Source organism: Triticum dicoccoides, chromosome 4A (genome assembly GCF_002162155.2).
Source record: "Triticum dicoccoides isolate Atlit2015 ecotype Zavitan chromosome 4A, WEW_v2.0, whole genome shotgun sequence".
Lineage (NCBI taxonomy): Eukaryota > Viridiplantae > Streptophyta > Magnoliopsida > Poales > Poaceae > Triticum > Triticum dicoccoides.
In genome coordinates, this window is record NC_041386.1 from 133,673,391 (window position 1) to 133,696,584 (window position 23,194).

The following is a 23,194-nucleotide window of genomic DNA, read 5'->3' on the forward strand; positions in this document are numbered from 1 at the left end:
CCTTGGAATTGGATGCAGGAGACCCCCTTAACCTTACCTGCTTTGTTATTCCAATTAAAAATGGACCAAGGGGACGACGGCTCGTTCTTCGGATCATCAGTGCTTGCCATCGGCTTCTCGCTTAGGTTTCGTGTGGTGAAACTTTATTTCAATTGCACTTTTTTCCTTTGAATCCTTCTTGATGTGATCGATGCTACCAAGAACTAACAGCTATTAGATCATCCTGCGTTGGAAACTTCATGTTAAGCCAGTACAACAGACAACAGAGAGGAGATCAAATAAATTTCAACATGCCACGCCGCCTTATCTGGTAGCCGGAATCCAGCGGAACAGGCGGAGACATTTAGAGCCAATTCACCTGCGACAGAGGATGCTTGACGGACGGACGGAGCCTTTGTTCTACGCTACGAAATCCAAGGTGAATTCGAGACCCCAATGTGGATAGCAGCCAGCAAAGAGAGCAAAACAGAGACGGTCTTTTTCTTTCTGGCCACCAACGTTTGGTTGGCCACCTTGAACTGTGGCGTGCCACCAATATCTTGGAAGCGCTTATTTTTGGGCAGCATACGCCTGTCATTTTTTTTCTTCCTTTTTCGAACCATATATGTTCTGGCTATAGGCATCTGGGAGTTCGGGACGATCTAGCTGAAACTACCCACGGAAGCCACAGAAGAAATTGCCTTGACAACATAGGAATAGATAGAACACATGTGCTAATTGGAAAAGAAAAAAGAAAAACATGTGCAGGCAAAACGGCCTCAAGAGAATCGATCTTGATCCAAGGAAACAACATGTGCACGGGGCCTTCTGAAAGACCACGACCCAGGCGGAGGTGTTCAGGACCCACGCATGCAGTTGCCACCAACGAGCCGGACAACTTACCGCTGTCTGTCCTGGGTTAAGCTGGCATTATACAAGAGCCAACTTCTCACTCTGGAGTATGCCTGTCGAATTCAGTAATTTTAAATTCTGTGCAAACAATTTCACAAGTTTAAGATACAGAAACTGTGCAGCAGAATCCAATCCAGTGTTACAATTTAACCTTAGTTTACAGTACTACAAGACGGTGTGCCTCCGACTGCACAATCCACTATATTTACCAGGAAACCAGACAATCTAACCAGGTGTTTACAAAATTTACTTCAGATTTACCGGACCAGCAAGCTGACCTCTCCCTTGGTTAATCTATCTACGCTGACAGTGGACAGGTAGCTTGCTGTCAACACTTCATATCCATTCAGATTCCAACAACAAAGCTCTGAGAACCGGACAAGAGAAAAGGGGCCGCCAACTAGATCAGACCGCATAATCGGGGTCTAGAGCAGAGCTGCTTCCCATTCGCTTTCACCAAGGCTACCACTCCGGCTGTCAAGCCAGCGAAGATGATGGATGAGATGAGGTGTTGTGCGCTCCGTCCAACTGCAGATGGGAAGACGAGATCAGTAATACACGGTGCTAAACGGGAACCTACTGAGCGAAGATGAGTACAAGGCAGACCTTGACTAAGAGTGAAAGTTGTGACAGTGATCCCACCAACTATGATTGCCGACGCCACAGGAAGATACTTTTTCCCAGCAAATGCAAAACTTATGTCAGATTCGATTGCATGGTTAATGCTGACTATAGTGGTTGGTTGAAGAATAGGAAGAGTTGCGAAAGCCATCTATAAATGAGAGGAACCACACTAAGGCAGAGAAGATGGACAAGGCTGCTTACTGGTGCAGATTCAAATCCAATGATTTGAAAAGGAGAAGAACTGCTTTTGCTGACCGTGTAGTAACCACTGATAAGATCTAGAGCATCCTAGAGTTGAAATTTTGGTTTCAGAAGAACCATACAATTAGCACAACTTTGTAAAATATAAACTCCAGTACTAAGAACAGGTGTTACAAGTGATAATCTAGCATGAAGCGCGGGGGCAAGTTATAATCTAGCAACGAACAAACTGTATCAAAAGCTAACTGAAAGAAACATACCTAAAAACAATTATTTTCTGATAAAAGTAGGACATCTATTAATGATAGCAAATATTAGGTGGGAATGCAAGATAGTTCGTGTGGAACATCACAAACGACCATACGTTGACAACTTACTTGTCGCACTCCATCATGAAAATTGTTCAAATAATACCGGGAAAGAGCGCTCATGCCATCTTTAATCAATCCAGGCAATGTCTGCCTTCCATACCTGTGTTATTTGAGTTGTCAAGAACTGGACGATATGCACATAACAAGGTTGATTCAGGAAGATTGATGTAGCAAGATATGCTAGAAATTACCTTACAAGGTCTCCCTTTAAGGCATAAGAACCAGCATATTCAAGGCTTAGCTCATCACCATGCTCAACCCACACTGCCAAGCATGTATTAAGCATGAATACGATACATGTAAAACTGTCTAAAGCACCATACTAAACATCACCATACCTTACATTTTTTAAATTTATCGTTAATGCTATCAGATTGAGAGATACTTTCAGCTGATGATAATGCCCCCATTCGCTGCAGCTGTGAGTCCAAAGATTTTCTTGCAAGGAAACTCTGGAAAGCAGCACTCAAAAAGAATTCACCATGACGATATGAAATGATTCAGCAAGGTGTTCATCAGACAATTAAAAGTAGCAAGGTCTGAATCACGAAAAACTAAGTCTGTCAATCAAAATAATGTGATATCAATCACATGAATATTTAGACCTTCCTATTGTATTTTAGTCAAGGTTACTGTTCATTCAGCTGCAACCTCAATATAGTCGCAAGGGAGTATAGTTGCTTCAAGGAACTAAGGCCGAACCAAGTCAGAACTATATTATGGTTTTTTAATGGAAACCTGTAGGGGAGGCTCCGGCAGTAACTTTTATTTACTATTAAAAAATATTTACATTAAAGAGATATTAACAATGCTGAGGGGGCTGTACAAACACAGATGAGAGGAGGGGGCTACAGAGCTTAAACAAGGGAGCTACTCCAGGCTCAGAGAGAAGCTGCAAGCTCCTCACTCATTAAGAAAGGTAAGAGAAGGAGATCCTTCTTGACGAGGAGAGATCAAGCAAAAAAGCGAAATAGAGCCATGGCTACATGGATCCCCTTTCTTTAAAACAAATACAGTATTTTAAAACCTCAAAATACCGAAATTTGTTTTACATCTATATATAGATGTGTAGTGTGTAAGTATAAATTTTCATTAGTATATCTTTTCAGTTGTGATGTACGCAAAAAAGACAAATATGTGGATTAAAAAATAGAGTTACTATTTGCTTTTATGGATCCACAAATTTGTCTTTTCTATGCAGCTTAAAAACTAATGCATTTCTCAATAAGATTTTGCAGATATATCTGTGGGAAAAAAAGCTTTTAAACTTCAAAATGTGTTTTTTGCCCTTTTGGAAATACAGGGCTGCATGAAGCCTGAGAGCAAAATTGCCAAACCCAGACCAAGAGGTTAGGTTACAAGGGCTAACATTGTCAAAGATCGTAGCATTTCGTTGCTTCTAGATGTTCCAGGCAACAAGGACAAAGCCACCATGAAGAAACGATTGTGGAAGTGAATCTTTGCATCTCAAGATGATCAGAGTCAGAGCTGGTGTTCAGGGGAATGCCAATGGGACATACCCATTCATATATCCTGTGAATATCCACTAAGTGCATTCACATGAGTCCATGTCATCCGCATGCTCCAACCCAGCTGCCCCCTTGAAGAAATTGTTGCTTACTAGCTTCTCGACTCCCACAAAGATTGTATTCATAAGAATTTTGTGCTACACATCCCACAGCAATGTACATTTTCTAGTTAATACCTTATATTACTCCCTCCGTTCCATAATGTAGTGCGTATAGATTTTTTGAAAAGTCAAACTGTGCAAACTTTGACCAAGTTTATAGATAAACCTATTTATATCTATAATACCAAATATATAAAATATGAAACTACATCTTATGATGAATCTAATGATATATGATTGGCATTCTAGATGTAAATGTTTTCGTCCACATGGTCAAAATTTGCGAGGTTTAACTTTTTTTTAAATCTATATGCACTACATTGTGGAACGGAGGGAGTAATGTCTAACTAATATGTAAATAATTACAAGAAATTAGGCTGCTCTTTGATCTTTGCAATCGAGAACTGTCTGTTATACAACTGTAATGGTGGCATAATGATCTAGACACTCAACTTAACTAGAGCGAAAAGTTTTGCAGGGTACAGTGCTAGGAGCACAAGGTTGCAAATCCACCTACTCAGTTAGGAAAGTGCGCGTACGGTTACAAACTGTTAACTTTGTGTTTCAATGAAAACATAATGCAAATAAGTTAACAATTTTGAAAAAAAAAATGTTTATCAAACTGGATCTGATAAATAAGGTGAACAGACCTGTGTCACATTTGTGCGGTCCAGGCAATCTATGCAGTTGGACCTAACGACGCCACTTTGGTCCAACAATATCTCTCCTTTAGAGTTCATAAGGAAATATCTACTCCGCTGGCCCAGAGATGAATCAAGAGCAAATTACTTGCCACAGTTAAACTTGAGTGGTTGAAATGGATACTAAAGTGGTATTATTAGGAAAAATAAAGAGTGGAATATTCGTTATTCAGAAATTACCCTTGTTTCTGAATAGCTTCCTCAATTTCATCATAGAGAACTTGCAAGTTATCAAAGTTCCCTCCGCGACAAATATGATGGAAATCAAAGTGCACATACCTGTTAGAAAAGGACAACATTATTAGCATAGAACAAATGAATGCTATGTGACACATAATCCCTAGGAGATAGTAAGTACTACTCCCTCCGTTCCGAATTACTTGTCGCAGGTATGGGTGTATCTAGATGTATTTTAGTTCTAGATACATCCATTTCTGCGACGAGTAATTTGGAACGGAGGGAGTACTTCACTACTTGCAGCTTTGCAAATAAAAATCGATAGAATAGATAAGCACTTTCAGGAAACGTAAGCTCATAAAGCACCTGATATCAGGAAAGTTCTGCATTTCAGCAGCAAATGCATTGCTTAAATTTCCTTCATCACCTTGCTGCAATAAAAAAAAGGTCGGACAAACTGTCATCTGTCTCTGCTGTACGGCCTGAAAGAATAATCTGATTATCTGACTGAAAGTTTGATATTTTCAAGAGGTCAAGACGTAGCTACAGACAATTTTATTTTTTCTGTTTCAGTCTTCAATTTGCTAAAACAGGCTAGAACTGGGTGTAATAACATGAGCAGTTCACATTTTTTTACACATGGACTGCTCGCTCTGTGCTTGATTCTACACAAGTCCTTTCACATTGTAGCTTAAAATGTAAAGACTGAAATAAATCAGCATATCATGAATTGATTTAATCACAAAACAACTCACACTTCCAATATGAATTCAAAAACTTACTTTATCGGTCAGATCAATAACCATTGTGTCTCCATATCTTTGTGAAAGATCGTGAAAGTGGCGTTCAACAACCTTCGTCTGTGAGTGATAATAGTTTGAGAGAAGTCAGCAGGTTGTATTCAGTGAGAGTGGCCATTAGATATACACGTTGATGTCAATATGTTCCTACCATTTCTTCATGTTCAATAATGCTGGGTCGTGGTTTGTAGCTTAAATCCACTATCTGTTCCCAGAGAAGTGGAATAGAGCCCCGAACCTAACAAGGGAGTTGTAAAATATTAATCTAAATGTCGTCACATAACATCGCATTTATAGGATTAACATCACGTTTCTTTTGGATATGTCATGATCATCCAGCAAAGAAGCTTATCTCATTATATCATGAAATCACCTGTATAAATGAGGACGTCAAACCTTCATACTCAACCAGCTGTTCTGTCTCGACAAAATTGGCGGTGGCACCTTCCAGATTTGCACCCCTTCTCCACATTCTTGTCCCTGCAATGAATGGGTGGATGACAATGAGAAGTTAGTCCCAGTTGCTAATATCCAATTGAAATGTTAGGGAAAAAATGTACAACCTAAACGCCTGTTGCATCTCCGAGAGAATAAAGTTATTCTGACTAGTCTATCCTTCAAGGTAAATTGCTCTGTCTGAAAACGTAAAATAGTCAAGGATGGACCAACTCCTGAAGCATATTTCCTCCAATGCTGAAATACAAATGATGGGGACAGCATTGCATATTTGCACAATGGAAGGAGAAGCCAATGGCCAGAAGGTAAGTACACAGTAAACAGTAACAAGTGCAGATATAGTTACTACTGTATTATATTTTCATGGAATTTGTTGAAATTTTAGGATATTTCCTTGGATCAGTGGGGTAATGAACTCATCAAGCTGCAACAACGTATAAAAATAGGTAAGTAATCTGAAAAGGAAAATCAGAAAAACATTCGTATTCTCTTCAAATAGGATTACCTTAGTTTCAATAAGCTCCTCTAACAAATTCCTGTTCCAAACAAACCGTGGATCAGCCTGAAAAATAAAGTTAACTACTTGAAGAGCAGTGACCATGAAAGAATCCTTTTGGTAAGTTGCCTGATTCTTTATAAGGAAAGACTAAATCAGGCAGGATTGAAACGTAATAAAGGCTTGTACAGCTTTATGGTTTTATAGCAAGTCTGATTCTCTTGTTGATCACTTCAGAATGCCAAGTATTAGGAACTCGTCGTGTGGATGTGAATCATCAGAAATACACCGATCTCAACCAAGAATGTCTGGTGAGGATGTGCCAGCTCATAATGACAGAAGAATAGAGTATATATAGAGATACTATGACTTTAGTCTTTACAGTCTCAATTGTGAAGCACAGGCGTTTAAACTGTTACAGGGGTAATTTTAAGGTTTTGCTCTTTTTATATTAATTTACAGTTGCATGTGCATGTATACTGGTTAGGATGTGCTTGCACTGAAATTAAGCATAAATGTAAGATTAATAACAAAACTAAAAAGAACAAAGACAGTAGCCAAAAGATCCAAATACTACAGGCAATATGCAATATGCTCACCAGCTATATTTGGGTTCTAAACTATGTTATATTGTTATTTTTATAGTTTTGCTATCTGTAAAAAAAACTAAGTCTACTTCTACATTAAATATTTGCCTCATCTTCAGTGGGTAGTTGCACCCTTCTACACCTAAAGTTACATGCAGATTTCTATGCAACTTTAGTCTTCATGGTGTGCAACCTGGTCGACTTAGAAAACCTGTTTCTCATGTGGCTGGGACATATCAAATTCATTGTGTTGATGAGTATGTAACAACTCAAGTATAATAAGACAGTTGAATATTAAAATGCAAATAATAAACCAATATTAACCTGCTTCCATAGTGGCTTATGTACCCTCCCCGCAGCCAGCTTTGATGCCCTCTGCAAGCTACAAATAACGAGAGCTCATATTATAGAGAAAAGAACAGATCAAAAAAATTATCATAATTCTGCGATGCATGAAACTACATAATAAACATTTTTCAGCTGCCTTTTTTCAGAGACACACATGACAGAATACTTACTTTAATGTCAAATCCCTGTCGTATGAATAATAAAGTCCGCAAGTAGTTTCTGCAATTCTCAAGAGAGACATGAAGTATGCCTCATCTCGTTTCTGCAGGCAGATGTATAAACAAGTTAAAATGCACTCTCACAAAACAAAAATATCATGTAAAGGTAATCATGTTCCGGTTATGATCAAACAATGTGAGTCAAATTGCATCAAATATTCATCTATTCCATACTTCCTCTGAAGTTAAATGCTTTATAGCCTCGTTGCAGCACAAGAATTTCATCGAATTTGCATGGTAAACTGTGGAAGCCCCATAAGAGCCAGCATCCTTGCGAGAAGTGATGACAAGTACGTAGCTTCCTGATAAGAACAAAGTTTTGAAATGTGGAACAGCCGCTCCGGCATAAAAACCTGATTTCCAGAAATGTTCTTGAAAAACAAACTAGCAGTGCTAAGGTGAAAACATACAGAAAGGCGCAAGAAAATCTAGAAAAACAGGGCAAGAAAATATAAAAACATTATGTTTAACTGATGACGGCCAATCAAAACATATTTCCAGGATTTACCTAGTAGTGACATAAGTTCAATTAACCCAAGCAGCAACATTTATGAATTGCTGAACACCTGAGAGTCATGCGCAACTCAGCTAACTTTACAGCACAAAGTAGAGAGCTTGCATTGTAAAGACCTGTATTTGGGGGTTTTCGTTTTTTGTTCGCCCTGACTATTTCAGTCATCACTGTACCCCAAGAGTTTATCCTTTCTCGCAAATACGGCACTCAGACTATGCAGCGCATGGGGACATACAAACCCAATTCAAGTCAATAAATTATAGAAGAAATCTAGCTGCAAATGCAGATTCACAAAGCACAGCACATAATCGGTGTGTGATCAATTTCTAGTTTTGAAAACAGTATCTGCTGAATAATATGTTGCCAAAAATGGAAGTTTGTGTACCAAAACACTGTGCATCTTGATGCAGCTTTCTTTAATGTAACAATTGTAAGTTACATGCTGCAACAACTTTAGCATTTGTAGACTGCCTGAACATGCTTCTGTTCATCAATACTAGTACAGAGGCAGACAAAGAACAACAAAGTATAAGCAGGTAAATATTACCTCCGTCCCAAATTAGTTGTCTTAGATTTGTCCAGAAACGGATGTATCTAGACAAATCTGAGACAAGTAATTCGGGCGGAGGGAGTAGCTATCAGTCAGTCATACAATGTTTGCTTGATGCCACCTCTGGATACAAATGGGCGTGATGCGACCGTTCAAGTTACAGAGAGAACATTGGCTTCACAAGCAATTTTAGATCAAATTCATGTCTAAGAAGCAAACTAAAAAGATTAAAGACTAGAATATCATAAAGCTACATGTACTTCGTTCATAACAAAATTTGAGCGAGAATGGGAAACCTTCCCAGTTCCATTACTATGACCTATCAATTACAGGAGTTCAAGTTCAGCAAAAACAGAAGAAACAGAGCATGCAAGTGGCCATCAGAAGACCAACATGTGAGATAATAGCTGAAACAGAACAAGTGGGACACAACAACTGGATACAAAGGAAATGGTCTCTCCATGATAGAATCACCGACTATACTTCGAAGGAAGTTTTTGCATCCTTTGACATCTCATTTAACTGATCCAAGTGATCCAATAAAATTGGTTTTACAAAAACTTCTCACGGAATGCTGGATACGAAAACTTCATATAAATGAAACTAATGAAAACTCAAAATCAACCACAGATTTATGCTTTTACTCGAAATAGCAGTGCCCACCAATTGCTTGAGCGTGAAAAAACTTTCATCATCTTTCTTTTAACTCACATGGGGATGTATCATTATACTGTTAAAACACTGTATTACATCATTATGTGGAGTTAAAGTTAAAATTGGGAATTGGCACCATTTATGCGCGATATTATATTGGGAATGCGCGATATTATATTAGAACAGAGAATTTACTTTCAACAATGAAATAGATCAACCATGGGATGTTTTGGCTTTTGTGGGATTTTTCTAGCTAATATCTTTTTTTAGATGACCTTTATGTACTTTTAGTTTTTATCAGAATAGGTGATCAAAGATACTTCTTATCGGTTGAGTTTAAATAGCTACATACTTTAAGAAGGTTTTATTCAATCAGAGCAAATGTCAGTAAATTATGGGAGTGCCATTTTTTCTGAGAATTCTAGCATAATTTTCATTAGTTGTGATATAGCAAGATACAAGCAATATAGACTGTCAATCGGCTCCTTCTGTGAGGCACGGATTTCGATCTAGAAGTACATGTAAGTATGTAACACATAACAGATGTTCGATGGCTATGTATAATTCATATGATAGACGACGATGTAAACAGCGATCACAACACAACTCTAGGGCATGAGTTTCATGACCATGTTTTTCTAAAATATTACTCCCAATATATCTCGGTTTAGGTTGATCTACATGTTCAGGAACATTAGTCCTAGTGTGCATACATTGTCATCTTCTTTGATCTTGTTTGTGTAGGTTTGAGTCTCTCCTTAACGAAAGCTAAACGCGAACCTTTCTTTAGGTTTGAGTCTTTCTTATACTGAAAACTTGAAAGCAGAGTTTAAATTTGATCTCTAACTGATGCAGCAAGCTTTTTAGTATGTTTGCTTTTGAGAGGGCGGTACATTTTCAACATGTCTTTCCAGGGAAGCTTTTCAATATGCAGAGGTACAGATACTATGCCAGATGGTCCAAGCATCCAATATGTGAAATCACACTGTGGTGAAATTTAATGATAACAGAGATTTATGGTTGGTTGCTTTTCCTTTTTTTTCTGTGATTTTTCTAGCATGTTTCTCTTCTTTCTGGTTAGCCCGTCATTTACTTTAATTTATAATGGAGAGTGTTAGTCCTAGAGCTGCATAAGTTGTCATTATTTTGATCTTGTTTGCATAGGTTCGAGTCTCTCCTCAACAGAAGCTAAACACGAATCTTTCTTTAGGTTTGAGTGTTTCTCCTTTATTGAAAGCAGAGTATAGACATGCCGGGCCCGTTTCAAGCAAACTTTAGAATTGATTCCTTCCACCTGTTTCTGCCCGTTTGAGCTTTTGATGAGATAGCTGGCCGGGTTGCTCAAAGTTTGGAACAAAAAATCGAAAAAAAAAACGTAGTTTAGCTACTAGTAATATATGAATGAAAGGAGCTTTCTGAACACATTTCAGAGAAGGGTTCAGTTCTGGGGATAGTTCTTTTAATTGTTTCGGCGAGGGCAAATGTTGACAGTTTGACTCACCGGCGAGCAACCTGATCATACCGGCCACTCCGTATATCTTGGAGACCTTACAGTCGCTCCCGGCAGCGGCTTCCTCTGCACGCGAGCAAACGAACAGGTAAGCAAAACACCCACTCACGAGCCGAACACGCGACACCAACGAAATCCAGGAGCGAGCCCGCTAGAAATGCGCCGCTGGGAAATCTGCCGACGGTCTAGGGCGGGCGTGACCTGCGGAGAGGGGGCGGAGGGAGCCGTCGGAGCGGGCGACGGCGAAGGCGCCGCCGCCGTCGAGCGAGCGAAAGACGTAGCGGTCGCGGAACTCCCGCAGCTCGAGCTCCCGGCTGCAGGATCCCGGCCGCAGGGGCTCGTCGGCGAGCAGCGGGGCCTCGTCGGCGTCGGTCGCCATCGGCGTGCGGGCTTGGGCTTGGCTCTGGACTGGTCTCTCGCCGGATCCCGAAACGGGGAGAGAGGAAAGAGAGAGCGGGGGACAGGACAGGACAGGAGGGGTGATGACTGACGTGGCACTGCGTGTGGGCCAGCCTCGGGTTTACTCGGTGGGGCCAGGGGTAGCTGACGGAAAGGGACCCGCGGGGCGCGAGCCGCCACTACCAGCTGCTTCGCGGGGCGCCGGGCGGCTTCGGCGTGACTCGCTCGGTTTTTTTTTTCGCTTCGGAGATGGCGACTGCGGACGGGTGTGCGCGACTCGTTCTTTGTTTTCCTTTCCCGCCGCGCGACCCGTTCCTGTCCCTGTTTCTGTTGCGGCGGGCCCCGGCTCGGATTCCCCAAAGCTCGTGGGTGCTTTCGTACCGAGTCGGATCTGGTTCAAAGAGCCCACTACGGGCGGTACGACAAACTTCAGCAATAAATGAAGAGAGATCATTACGGAGTGCTTCTAGAAGAGCGATTATTTACCGGGCGATTTGTGAAACCGTATATCTTCGTGTCTCTTTTTTTTGCATCGACATCTTCGTGTCTCTCACGGCATAGTACGCTGAAATAACAAGATTCGCTATGTCAAAACGGATCTTGTTACACATCTCGCAAAAAAAAATACTTTGTGGTTTATACTTGTAATTAAACCCTAACCGTCACATAGTTTGTCTATAAATATTCAAGGTGCCCATAGATCCAATCTAAAGGAAAAATAAAACGATTTCATCGCCTTCTTCTTCCTCGCGCTGGTATTCCAACTAAGCTTAGCCCGCCTAGCACCGCGGTGCCAGGCCATCGCTCTACTCTTTTCATGGCTAGCACCGGATGTGGTCGTTCCTCCCTCCCATCCGACATCGCTCTTGCGAGGTCGGAGTTCTTGTCTATGTAAGTTGAGGGTGTGGTTGCTTCTCGATTAGTCCCATGCCTAACCCTAGTCGATCCTTATTAATTACGCATTCATTTTTCATCAGCGTTATTGTCGTTGTAATCACCATTGGCCTTCCTTCGACCATCAATCTTTATTTGCCGCCCTTCCTCGTCCCCGCATCATGTGCTAGTTTCTTGTTTTTGTTCACATGCTATTCTTGCTCCTCTTTGTCATCGCTCATATATCCTTGGGCTAATTTAGTTTTCGTTTATACATTAGTTGCCGACCATCTAATCACAACCCCACCCCACCCCCCTCATGTCTTGATGTTGGCTCATATATTGTTCTTGGAGTTGTTTTCCACTATCTTATTCCATGAAGGAGGTATGTTGAAAATCCTTGGTTTAGTTAAACTAATAAAACATTAGTCAATACTATTTGAGTAGCCTAAAACTAGAAGCAGCCCCTTCAACAGAATATTTTATGTTTATTTCAAAAGGAAAATGTAAGTTTGAAGTTGAATTAAATTGAACACGATAAATGGTTCTATTTGCTCACAATCACAAGAAATTTGTATATTGTTCTTGAATCTTGAAGTTATTTTTAGTAACGTATAACGTAAAGATGTTCTCGCAATAATTTTCTTTTAAATACATTTTTTAGATTATTAATCTGACTTGGGACGTTGTGTTCACGGTACACATATTTTCTAGTGTAAAGAAAAATCAATACTCCAGGATCTTGTTCCACACATATGTGGCCTTGTTTCAGAACTGTCTTGCAACATGTGTATCCATATGATTTCTAGTGCAAGAAAGGCATTACATGAACTAATTTCGTATTTTCATTGCTGACAAAATCTCTTTTGGTTCAAGAGCGATGGACGAATGCTCCTTTACCTGCCCTTGATGCACCCTCGCGCACATCATAGGGCATTTGTGCGCTGAGACATGCTAAAAGATCGTGGATGTCACCTAGAGGGGGGTGAATAGGCATTTTAAAATAATTACGATTTAGCCTTGAAAAAATGCGGAATAAACCTAGCGGTTAATTTGTCAAGCACAAAACCTAAAACAACTAGGCTCATCTATGTGCACCAACAACTTATGCTAAGCAAGATAATCAACTATGCGATAGCAAGATATATGACAAGAAACAATACGGCTATCACAAAGTAAAGTGCATAAATAAAGAGTTCGGGTAAGAGATAACCGAGGCACGCGGAGACGACGATGTATCCCGAAGTTCACACCCTTGCGGATGCTAATCTCCGTTTGGAGCAATGTGGAGGCACAATGCTCCCCAAGAAGCCACTAGGGCCACCGTAATCTCCTCACGCCCTCGCACAATGCAAGATGCCGTGATTCCACTAAGGGACCCTTGAGAGCGGTCACCAAACCCATACAAATGGCAACCCTTGGGGGCGGTCACCGAACCCGTACACTTTGGCAACCCTTGGGGGCGGTCACCGGTACCCGTCAAATTGCTCAGGGCGATCTCCACAACCTAATTGGAGACCCCGACGCTTGCCCGGAGCTTTACACCACAATGGTTGAGCTCCGAACAACACCAACCGTTTAGGACGCCAAGGCACCCAAGAGGAACAAGCTCTAGGGTGCCCAAACACCCAAGAGTAATAAGCTTCTCAAACTTCACTTCCACGTATCACCGTGGAGAACTCAAACCGATGCACCAAATGCAATGGCAAAGGCACACAGAGTGCCCAAGTCCTTCTCTCTCAAATCCCACCGGAGCAACTAATGCTAGGGAGGAAAATGAGAGGAAGAACAAGAAGGAGAACACCAAGAACTCCAAGATCTAGATCCAAGGGGTTCCCCTCACATAGAGGAGAAAGTGATTGGTGGAAATGTGGATCTAGATCTCCTCTCTCTTTTCCCTCAAAAACTAGCAAGAATCAATGGAGGGATTGAGAGTTAGCAAGCTCAAAGAAGGTCAACAATGGGGGCAAAAACGAGATCAAGAGATAGGGAACCATTGGGGAAGAAGATCCCCTTAAATAGGTCCCCATGAATCTGCCCGTTATGTGCAGAAAAACATAGGAGCGGTACAACCTCTATGAGCACCGGTACAATCGGTAACAGGCAAATAGCGGTACAACCGACCCACAACCGCCCAACAACCGCACCACAACAGAGACCAGTCCGGTGGTAGAGCGGTACATGACCGGTATAACCTCCGGACAAATTCTGGAGCGGTACAACCGCTCCAAACACCGGTTGTACCGGTCAAGCGGTACAACCTCTCCATGGGGCGGTACAACCTCTCTGTGTAAAACAGGCAATATCAAAACAGCCACAACTTTCGCATACGAGCTCCGAATTCGACGAAATCAAGTTTGTTGGAAAGCTAACGGCAAGGGCTAACACAATCTTGAGAGAAATATCAATAAGAAGCAAATGAGAAAAGGACCATAATAAAATGGTGAGAACCCTTTCTCGGATAAGACCGGCAAAACCTCCAACACCGAAAACATCATAGAAGATGCATGCGAAGTCCATTTTCGATGAACTCAAGCTTGTCATCAAGATGACCATAAGCTCTAAGACTCACAAATGGAACCAAACAAGAACCAAGAAAGATGATGCAAGGATGCAATGGTTTGAGCTCTCGACTAATGATACGATCAAGCTACTCCCTAGAGAGCCCCCCTTGATAGTACGGCAATCGATCCTACAACCCGGTCTCCCAACTACCACTATGAGACCGGTAAAATAGAAAACCTATCAAGGGCAAACCTTTGCCTTGCAAATAGTCCACTTGAGCTAGATGATGACGATCTTGACTTCCTCAAGTTGGACCACCTTTCTTGATTGTGTTGGCTCAATGAAGACTAGTTGATTGCTCCCCATACTCCACTATGGGTGAGCCACTCTTTGGCACACCTTCACAATTCCATTGACACCACAATGGACGGCAAGCTTCAAGCTTGATTGCTCCCCCATACTCCATTATGGGTGAGCCTCTCTTCGAGTTGCTCCACTTGAACTTGCACACTGCAAACTTGATGACGATCACCACTTGATGTCATCCTCCATGGGTTGTATGAGATCTTCCTCTTGACGCAAGACCATGGAAACATACCTAACCCCACAAAGAACTCTCACGTAGACCATGGGTTAGTACACAAAGCGTAATGGACAATGCTTACCATACCATGGGATCACTTGATCCCTCTCGGTATTTCTTCTACGCTTTGTGAGTTGATCAACTTGATTCACCCTTGACTTAGTCTTGATCAACATTGAATCTTTCCAACTCTCTTCATTTGGATGATGTCTTGAAGGTAAACATGAATGATCACACAATCTTCTTCTTCAAGACATGCTTGCAATAAGCTCAACTCACACATGACCAATCTTTGGATAATTCCTTGAAAAGCACTTTGGCCATCTCAACTCACACATGACCAATCTTTGGATAATTCCTTGAAAAGCACTTTGGCCATCTCAACTCACACATGACCAATCTTTGGATAATTCATTGAAAAGCACTTTGGCCATCTCATAAACTCCTTGAAACCAACACATGGACTTCAAGACAATCCTATGGACAAATGCTTCAAATATAACTCAAGGCAACCGTTAGTCCATAGAGATTGTCATCAATTACCAAAACCACACATGGGGAACCGCATGTCCTTTCAATCTCCCCCATTTTGGTAATTGATGACAATCACTTTCAAGAGAGTTTATATAAGGAATTATTTATCACCATGCAACACAACAACCAACAATGCACCATATCCAGTAAAGTACGATTACGACGTTCGGACACACTTTTAGAAACGACAACTTTGGTTTCTTGCCAAACCACAGTTCATAAGGCGTCGTCTCAACGGATTTTGATGGTGCCCTATTTAACGTGAATGCGGCCGTCTCTAGAGCGTGTCCCCAAAACGATAGCGGTAAATCAGTAAGAGACATCATAGATCGCACCATATCCAGTAAAGTACGATTACGACGTTCGGACACACCATTACGCTGAGGTGTTCCGGGTGGCGTGAGTTGCGAAACTATTCCACAATTTTTCAAATGTACACCAAACTCGTAACTCAAATATTCTCCTCCACGATCAGATCGTAGAAACTTTATTTTCTTGTTACGATGATTTTCAACTTCACTCTGAAATTCTTTGAACTTTTCAAATGTTTCGGACTTATGTTTCATTAAGTAGATATACCCATATCTGCTTAAATCATCAGTGAAGGTGAGAAAATAACGATATCCGCCACGAGCCTCAATATTCATCGGACCACATACATCTGTATGTATGATTTCCAACAAATCTGTTGCTCTCTCCATAGTACCGGAGAACGGCGTTTTGGTCATCTTGACTATGAGGCATGGTTCGCAAGTACCAAGTGATTCATAATCAAGTGGTTCCAAAAGTCCATCAGAATGGAGTTTCTTCATGCGCTTTACACCGATATGACCTAAACGGCAGTGCGATAAATAAGTTGCACTATCATTATCAACTCTGCATCTTTTGGCTTCAACATTATGAATATGTGTGTTACTACTATCAAGATCCAACAAGAATAGACCACTCTTCAAGGGTGCATGACCATAAAAGATATTACTCATATAAATAGAACAACCATTATTCTCTGATTTAAATGAATAACCGTCTCGCATCAAACAAGATCCAGATATAATGTTCATGCTTAACGCTGGCACCAAATAACAATTATTTAGGTCTAATACTAATCCCGAAGGTAGATGTAGAGGTAGCGTGCCGACTGCGATCACATCGACTTTGGAACCGTTTCCCACGCGCATCGTCACCTCGTCCTTAACCAATCTTCGCTTGATCCGTAGTCCGTGTTTCGAGTTGCAAATATTAGCAACAGAACCAGTATCAAATACCCAGGTGCTACTACGAGCATTAGTAAGGTACACATCAATAACATGTATATCACATATACCTTTGTTCACCTTGCCATCCTTCTTATCCGCCAAAAACTTGGGGCAGTTCCGCTTCCAGTGACCAGTCTGCTTGCAATAGAAGCACTCAGTTTCAGGCTTAGGTCCAGGTTTGCATTTCTTCTCTTGAGTAGCAACTTGCTTGCCGCTCTTTTTGAAGTTCCCCTTCTTCTTCCCTTTGCCCTTTTTCTTGAAACTAGTGGTCTTGTTGACCATCAACACTTGATGCTCCTTCTTGATTTCTACCTCCGCAGCTTTCAGCATCGCGAAGAGCTCGGGAATAGTCTTGTTCATCCCTTGCATATTATAGTTCATCACGAAGCTCTTGTAGCTTGGTGGCAGTGATTGAAGAATTCTGTCAATGACGCTATCATCTGGAAGATTAACTCCCAATTGAATCAAGTGATTATTATACCCAGACATTTTGAGTATATGCTCACTGACAGAACTGTTCTCCTCCATCTTGCAGCTATATAACTTATTGGAGACTTCATATCTCTCAATCCGGGCATTTGCTTGAAATATTAACTTCAACTCCTGAAATATCTCATATGCTCCATGACGTTCAAAACGTCATTGAAGTCCCGATTCTAAGCCATAAAGCATGGCACACTGAACTATCGAGTAGTCATCAGCTTTGCTCTGCCAGACGTTCATAACATCTGGCGTTGCTCCTGCAGCATGCCTGGCACCCAGCGGTGCTTCCAGGACGTAATTCTTCTGTGCAGCAATGAGGATAATCCTCAAGTTACGGACCCAGTCCGTGTAATTGCTACCATCATCTTTCAACTTTGCTTTCTCAAGGAACGCATTAAAATTCAACGGAACAACAGCACGAGCCATCTATCTACAATCAAACATAAACAAGCAAGATACTAATCAGGTACTAAGTTTCATGATAAATTTAAGTTCAGTTAATCAAGTTAATTAAAGAACTCCCACTTAGATAGACATCCCTCTAATCCTCTAAGTGATTACGTGATCCAAATCAACTAAACCATAACCGATCATCACGTGAGATGGCGTAGTTTTCAATGGTGAACATCGTTATGTTGATCATATCTACTATATGATTCACGCTTGACCTTTCGGTCTCCGTGTTCCGAGGCCATATATGTATATGCTTGGCTCGTCAAGTATAACCTGAGCATTCCGCGTGTGCAACTGTTTTGCACCCGTTGTATTTGAACGTAGAACCTATCACACCCGATCATCACGTGGTGTCTCAGCACGAAGAACTTTCGCAATGGTGCATACTCAGGGTGAACACTTCTTGATAATTTAGTGAGAGATCATCTTATAATGGTACCGTCAATCAAAGCAAGATAAGATGCATAAAAGGATAAACATCACATGCAATCAATATAAGTGATATGATATGGCCATCATCATCTTGTGCTTGTGATCTCCATCTTTGAAGCACCGTCATGATCACCATCGTCACCGGCGCGACACCTTGATCTCCATCGCAACATCGTTGTCGTCTCGCCAATCTTATGCTTCCATGACTATCACTACCGCTTAGTAATAAAGTAAAGCATTACATCGCGATTTCATTGCATACAATAAAACGACAACCATAAGGCTCCTGCCAGTTGCCAATAACTCGGTTACAAAACATGATCATCTCATACAATAAAGTTCAGCATCATGTCTTGACCATATCACATCACAACATGCCCTGCAAAAACAAGTTAGACGTCCTCTACTTTGTTGTTGCAAGTTTTACGTGGCTGCTACGAGCTTAAGCAAGAACCAATATCACCTACGCATCAAAACCACAACGATAGTTTGTCAAATAGACTCCGTTTTAACCTTCGCAAGGACCGGGCGTAGCCATACTTGGTTCAACTAAAGTTGGAGAGACAGTCGCCCGCAAGCCACCTATGTGCAAAGCACGTCGGGGGAACCGGTCTCGCGTAAGCGTACGCGTAATGTTGGTCCGGGTCGTCTCGTCCAACAATGCCGCCAAACCAAAGTATGACATGCTGGTAGGCAGTATGACTTATATCGCCCACAACTCACTTGTGTTCTACTCGTGCATATAACATCAACATAAATAACCTAGGCTCGGATGCCACTGATGGGTTTCGTAGTAATTTCAAAAAAATTCCTACGCACACGCAAGATCATGTGATGCATAGCAACGAGAGGGGAGAGTGTTGTCTATGTACCCAACGCAGACCGACTGCGGAAGCGCTGACACAACGTAGAGGAAGTAGTCGTACGTCTTCACGATCCAACCGATCAAGCACCGAAACTACGGAACCTCCGAGTTCGAGCACACGTTCAGCTCGATGACGATCCCCGGACTCTGATCCAGCAAAGTGTCGGGGAAGAGTACCGTCATCACGACGGCGTGGTGACGATCTTGATGCACTACAGCAGCAGGGCTTCGCCTAAACTCCGCTACAGTATTATCGAGGACTATGGTGGCAGGGGGCACCGCACACGGCTAAGGAACAGATCACGTGGATCAACTTGTGTGTCTCTGGGGTGCCTCTGCCTTAGTATATAAAGGAGCCAAGGGGGAGGGGGCCGCCGGCCAGGAGGAGGGCGCAGGAGGAGTCCTACTCCTCCCGGGAGTAGGACTCCCCCCCCAATCCTAGTTGGACTAGGATTCCCCGAGGGGGAAAGAGGGAGAGGGGGGCCGGCCACCTCTCCTAGTCCTAATAGGACTAGGGGAAGGGGGGAGGCGTGCGGCCACCTTGGGCTGCCCCTTTCTCCTTTCCACTAAAGCCCATTAAGGCCCATATGGCTCCCGGGGGGTTTCGGTAACCTCCCGGTACTCCGGTAAAATCCCGATTTCACCCGGAACACTTCCGATATCCAAACATAGGCTTCCAATATATCAATCTTTATGTCTCGACAATTTCGAGACTCCTCGTCATGTCCGTGATCACATCCGGGACTCCGAACAACCTTCGGTACATCAAAAATGCATAAACTCATAATATAACCGTCATCGTAACCTTAAGCGTGCGGACCCTACGGGTTCGAGAACAATGTAGACATGACCGAGACACGTCTTCGGTCAATAACCAATAGCGGGACCTGGATGCCCATATTGGCTCCTACATATTGTACGAAGATCTTTATCGGTCAGACCGCATAACAACATACGTTGTTCCCTTTGTCATCGGTATGTTACTTGCCCGAGATTCGATCGTCGGTATTCCAGTACCTAGTTCAATCTCGTTACCGGCAAGTCTCTTTACTCGTTCTATAATACATCATCCCGCAACTAACTCATTTAGTTGCAATGCTTGCAAGGCTTAAGTGATGTGCATTACCGAGAGGGCCGAGAGATACCTCTCCGACAATCGGAGTGACAAAACCTAATCTCGAAATACGCCAACCCAACATCTACCTTTGGAGACACCTGTAATGCTCCTTTATAATCACCCAGTTACGTTGTGACGTTTGGTAGCACCCAAAGTGTTCCTCCGGCAAACGGGAGTTGCATAATCTCATAGTTATAGGAACATGTATAAGTCATGAAGAAAGCAATAGCAACATACTAAACAATCGGGTGCTAAGCTAATGGAATGGGTCATGTCAATCAGATCATTCAACTAATGATGTGACCTCGTTAATCAAATAACAACTCATTGTTCATGGTTAGGAAACATAACCATCTTTGATTAACGAGCTAGTCAAGTAGAGGCATACTAGTGACACTTTGTTTGTCTATGTATTCACACATGTATTATGTTTCCGGTTAATACAATTCTAGCATGAATAATAAACATTTATCATGATTATAAGGAAATAAATAATAACTTTATTATTGCCTCTAGGGCATATTTCCTTCAATAAGACCGGTAAAACCTCCAACACCGAAAACATCATAGAAGATGCATGCGAACTCCGTTTTCGATGAACTCAAGCTTGTCATCAAGATGACCATAAGCTCTAAGACTCACAAATGGAACCAAACAAGAACCAAGAAAGATGATGCAAGGATGCAATGGTTTGAGCTCTCGACTAATGATACGATCAAGCTACTCCCTAGAGAACCCCCCTTGATAGTACGGCAATCGATCCTACAACCCGGTCTCCCAACTACCATTATGAGACCGGTAAAATAGAAAACCTATCAAGGGCAAACCTTTGCCTTGCACATAGTCCACTTGAGCTAGATGATGACGATCTTGACTTCCTCAAGTTGGACCACCTTTCTTGGTTGTGTTGGCTCGATGAAGACTAGTTGATTGCTCCCCCATACTCCACTATGGGTGAGCCACTCTTTGGCACATCTTCACAATTCCATTGACACCACAATGGACGGCAAGCTTCAAGCTTGATTGCTCCCCCATACTCCATTATGGGTGAGCCACTCTTCGAGTTGCTCCACTTGAACTTGCACACTGCAAACTTGATGACGATCACCACTTGATGTCATCCTCCATGGGTTGTATGAGATCTTCCTCTTGACGCAAGACCATGGAAACATACCTAACCCCACAAAGAACTCTCACGTAGACCATGGGTTAGTACACAAAGCGTAATGGACAATGCTTACCATACCATGGGATCACTTGATCCCTCTCGATATTTCTTCTACGCTTTGTGAGTTGATCAACTTGATTCACCCTTGACTTAGTCTTGATCAACATTGAATCTTTCCAACTCTCTTCATTTGGATGATGTCTTGAAGGTAAACATGAATGATCACACAATCTTCTTCTTCAAGACATGCTTGCAATAAGCTCAACTCACACATGACCAATCTTTGGATAATTCCTTGAAAAGCACTTTGGCCATCTCAACTCACACATGACCAATCTTTGGATAATTCCTTGAAAAGCACTTTGGCCATCTCAACTCACACATGACCAATCTTTGGATAATTCATTGAAAAGCACTTTGGCCATCTCATAAACTCCTTGAAACCAACACATGGACTTCAAGACAATCCTATGGACAAATGCTTCAAATATAACTCAAGGCAACCGTTAGTCCATAGAGATTGTCATCAATTACCAAAACCACACATGGGGGCACCGCATGTCCTTTCACATGCTGGATAGGGTGGTGTGCATGATGTCTTCCAAGCCCCGAAGCAGAGAACATCATAGACTCTCCAGACCTCCTACACACACCAACATGAAGATGGTGCACAAGATGTCATGCAAACTCCGGAGTCGACAACATGTTAGCCTCCGTTCGATCTCCTCTATCAACGTCGCCTCGTCTTTTGCTCCTTCAAGTAGTAAATCAATATTGTTCACTACTCTTTTCTCTACAACGAACATAGGCAATTCCATTCTTCGCTATTTATTGCTCATATACCATGGCACGCGAGATGTCGACACAATTGTTTTTCGACAACCACACACTCACTAAAACATATTCATTGTATTGATGCTAGAGCGAGTGACCTGTGATTTTCAAATGAAACCTAGTACACCCTCTAGGGAAGGTTGTTTGTTATTGACGAAAAAGGGTCTCCCCCGCTTTAGATTATAAAATAACGATCAACCGATACAACCAGCTTGCTGGGGCCGCAGCACAAACGAGCCCAAAAGAAAAAAGAGAGAAAGAAGAAAGAAACAAATGTCGACACCGACAACTCAACTAAGCGAAGATGGCCGACACCCGCCGCACCCTCCAGAGAAGTACCACCACCCGCTAAGTGAAGGAAATATGCCCTAGAGGCAATAATAAAGTTATTATTTATTTCCTTATAATCATGATAAATGTTTATTATTCATGCTAGAATTGTATTAATCGGAAACATAATACATGTGTGAATACATAGACAAACAGAGTGTCACTAGTATGCCTCTACTTGACTAGCTCGTTAATCAAAGATGGTTATGTTTCCTAACCATGAACAATGAGTTGTTATTTGATTAACGAGGTCACATCATTAGTTGAATGATCTGATTGACATGACCCATTCCATTAGCTTAGCACCCGATCGTTTAGTATGTTGCTATTGCTTTTCTTCATGACTTATACATGTTCCTATAACTATGAGATTATGCAACTCCCGTTTACCGGAGGAACACTTTGGGTACTACCAAACGTCACAACGTAACTGGGTGATTATAAAGGAGTACTACAGGTGTCTCCAAAGGTACATGTTGGGTTGGCGTGTTTCGAGATTAGGTTTTGTCACTCCGATTGTCGGAGAGGTATCTCTGGGCCCTCTCGGTAATGCACATCACATAAGCCTTGCAAGCATTGCAACTAATGAGTTAGTTGCGGGATGATGTATTACAGAACGAGTAAAGAGGAGATT

The 23,194-nt window shown here is 41.9% G+C and overlaps 2 protein-coding genes across 5 annotated transcripts in view; both read right to left on the reverse strand.

Moving 5' to 3' along the window:
* The window catches only part of LOC119285396, a 1,443-nt gene extending 874 nt beyond the window's left edge, over positions 1–569 (reverse strand). Inside the window, exons 1-2 of one of the 2 annotated variants that reach the window (XM_037564662.1) lie at positions 359–567; positions 38–223 (exon numbers count right to left, since the gene is read on the reverse strand). In XM_037564662.1, the coding sequence (XP_037420559.1) occupies positions 38–110 (73 nt within the window). In that variant the 5' untranslated portion in view covers positions 111–223; positions 359–567. Of the gene's footprint in view, positions 1–37 lie in introns of both variants that reach the window. The other variant, XM_037564663.1, reaches the window with a different exon arrangement.
* A 372-nt stretch (positions 570–941) lies between these two features.
* Positions 942–11,172, reverse strand: LOC119285394 (phosphoinositide phosphatase SAC8-like). Of its 3 annotated transcripts, none has more exons than XM_037564658.1 (20): positions 10,930–11,172; positions 10,720–10,794; positions 7,675–7,802; positions 7,453–7,544; positions 7,259–7,316; positions 6,357–6,413; positions 6,242–6,275; positions 5,959–6,039; positions 5,769–5,875; positions 5,547–5,633; positions 5,378–5,455; positions 4,962–5,077; positions 4,599–4,697; positions 4,368–4,467; positions 2,431–2,539; positions 2,279–2,351; positions 2,094–2,187; positions 1,717–1,803; positions 1,498–1,564; positions 942–1,419 (listed from the first exon to the last, which is right to left on the reverse strand). In XM_037564658.1, exons 1-20 carry the CDS (start codon positions 11,105–11,107, stop codon positions 1,292–1,294), a joined length of 1,848 nt encoding a protein of 615 aa, XP_037420555.1. In that variant the 5' UTR covers positions 11,108–11,172; the 3' UTR covers positions 942–1,291. The 3 variants fall into 3 exon arrangements, with proteins under 3 accessions (XP_037420555.1, XP_037420557.1, XP_037420558.1); XM_037564660.1 differs by having other exon boundaries at positions 4,962–5,026; positions 10,930–11,170; XM_037564661.1 differs by lacking the exon at positions 7,675–7,802 and having other exon boundaries at positions 10,930–10,978.
* Positions 11,173–23,194: the final 12,022 nt, after the last annotated feature.

Bases quoted from the DNA above. Each gene is read 5' to 3' on its own strand.
- LOC119285394 (XM_037564658.1), bottom strand. From the start codon at position 11,107: ATGGCGACCGACGCCGACGAGGCCCCGCTGCTCGCCGACGAGCCCCTG. The intron at 7,545-7,674 runs GTATGGAATAGA...ATCTGCCTGCAG, and splicing joins AGCATTTAACTTCAGAGGAA to AAACGAGATGAGGCATACTT. The intron at 1,804-2,093 runs GTAAGTTGTCAA...TTTCAACTCTAG, and splicing joins TTCATGATGGAGTGCGACAA to GATGCTCTAGATCTTATCAG.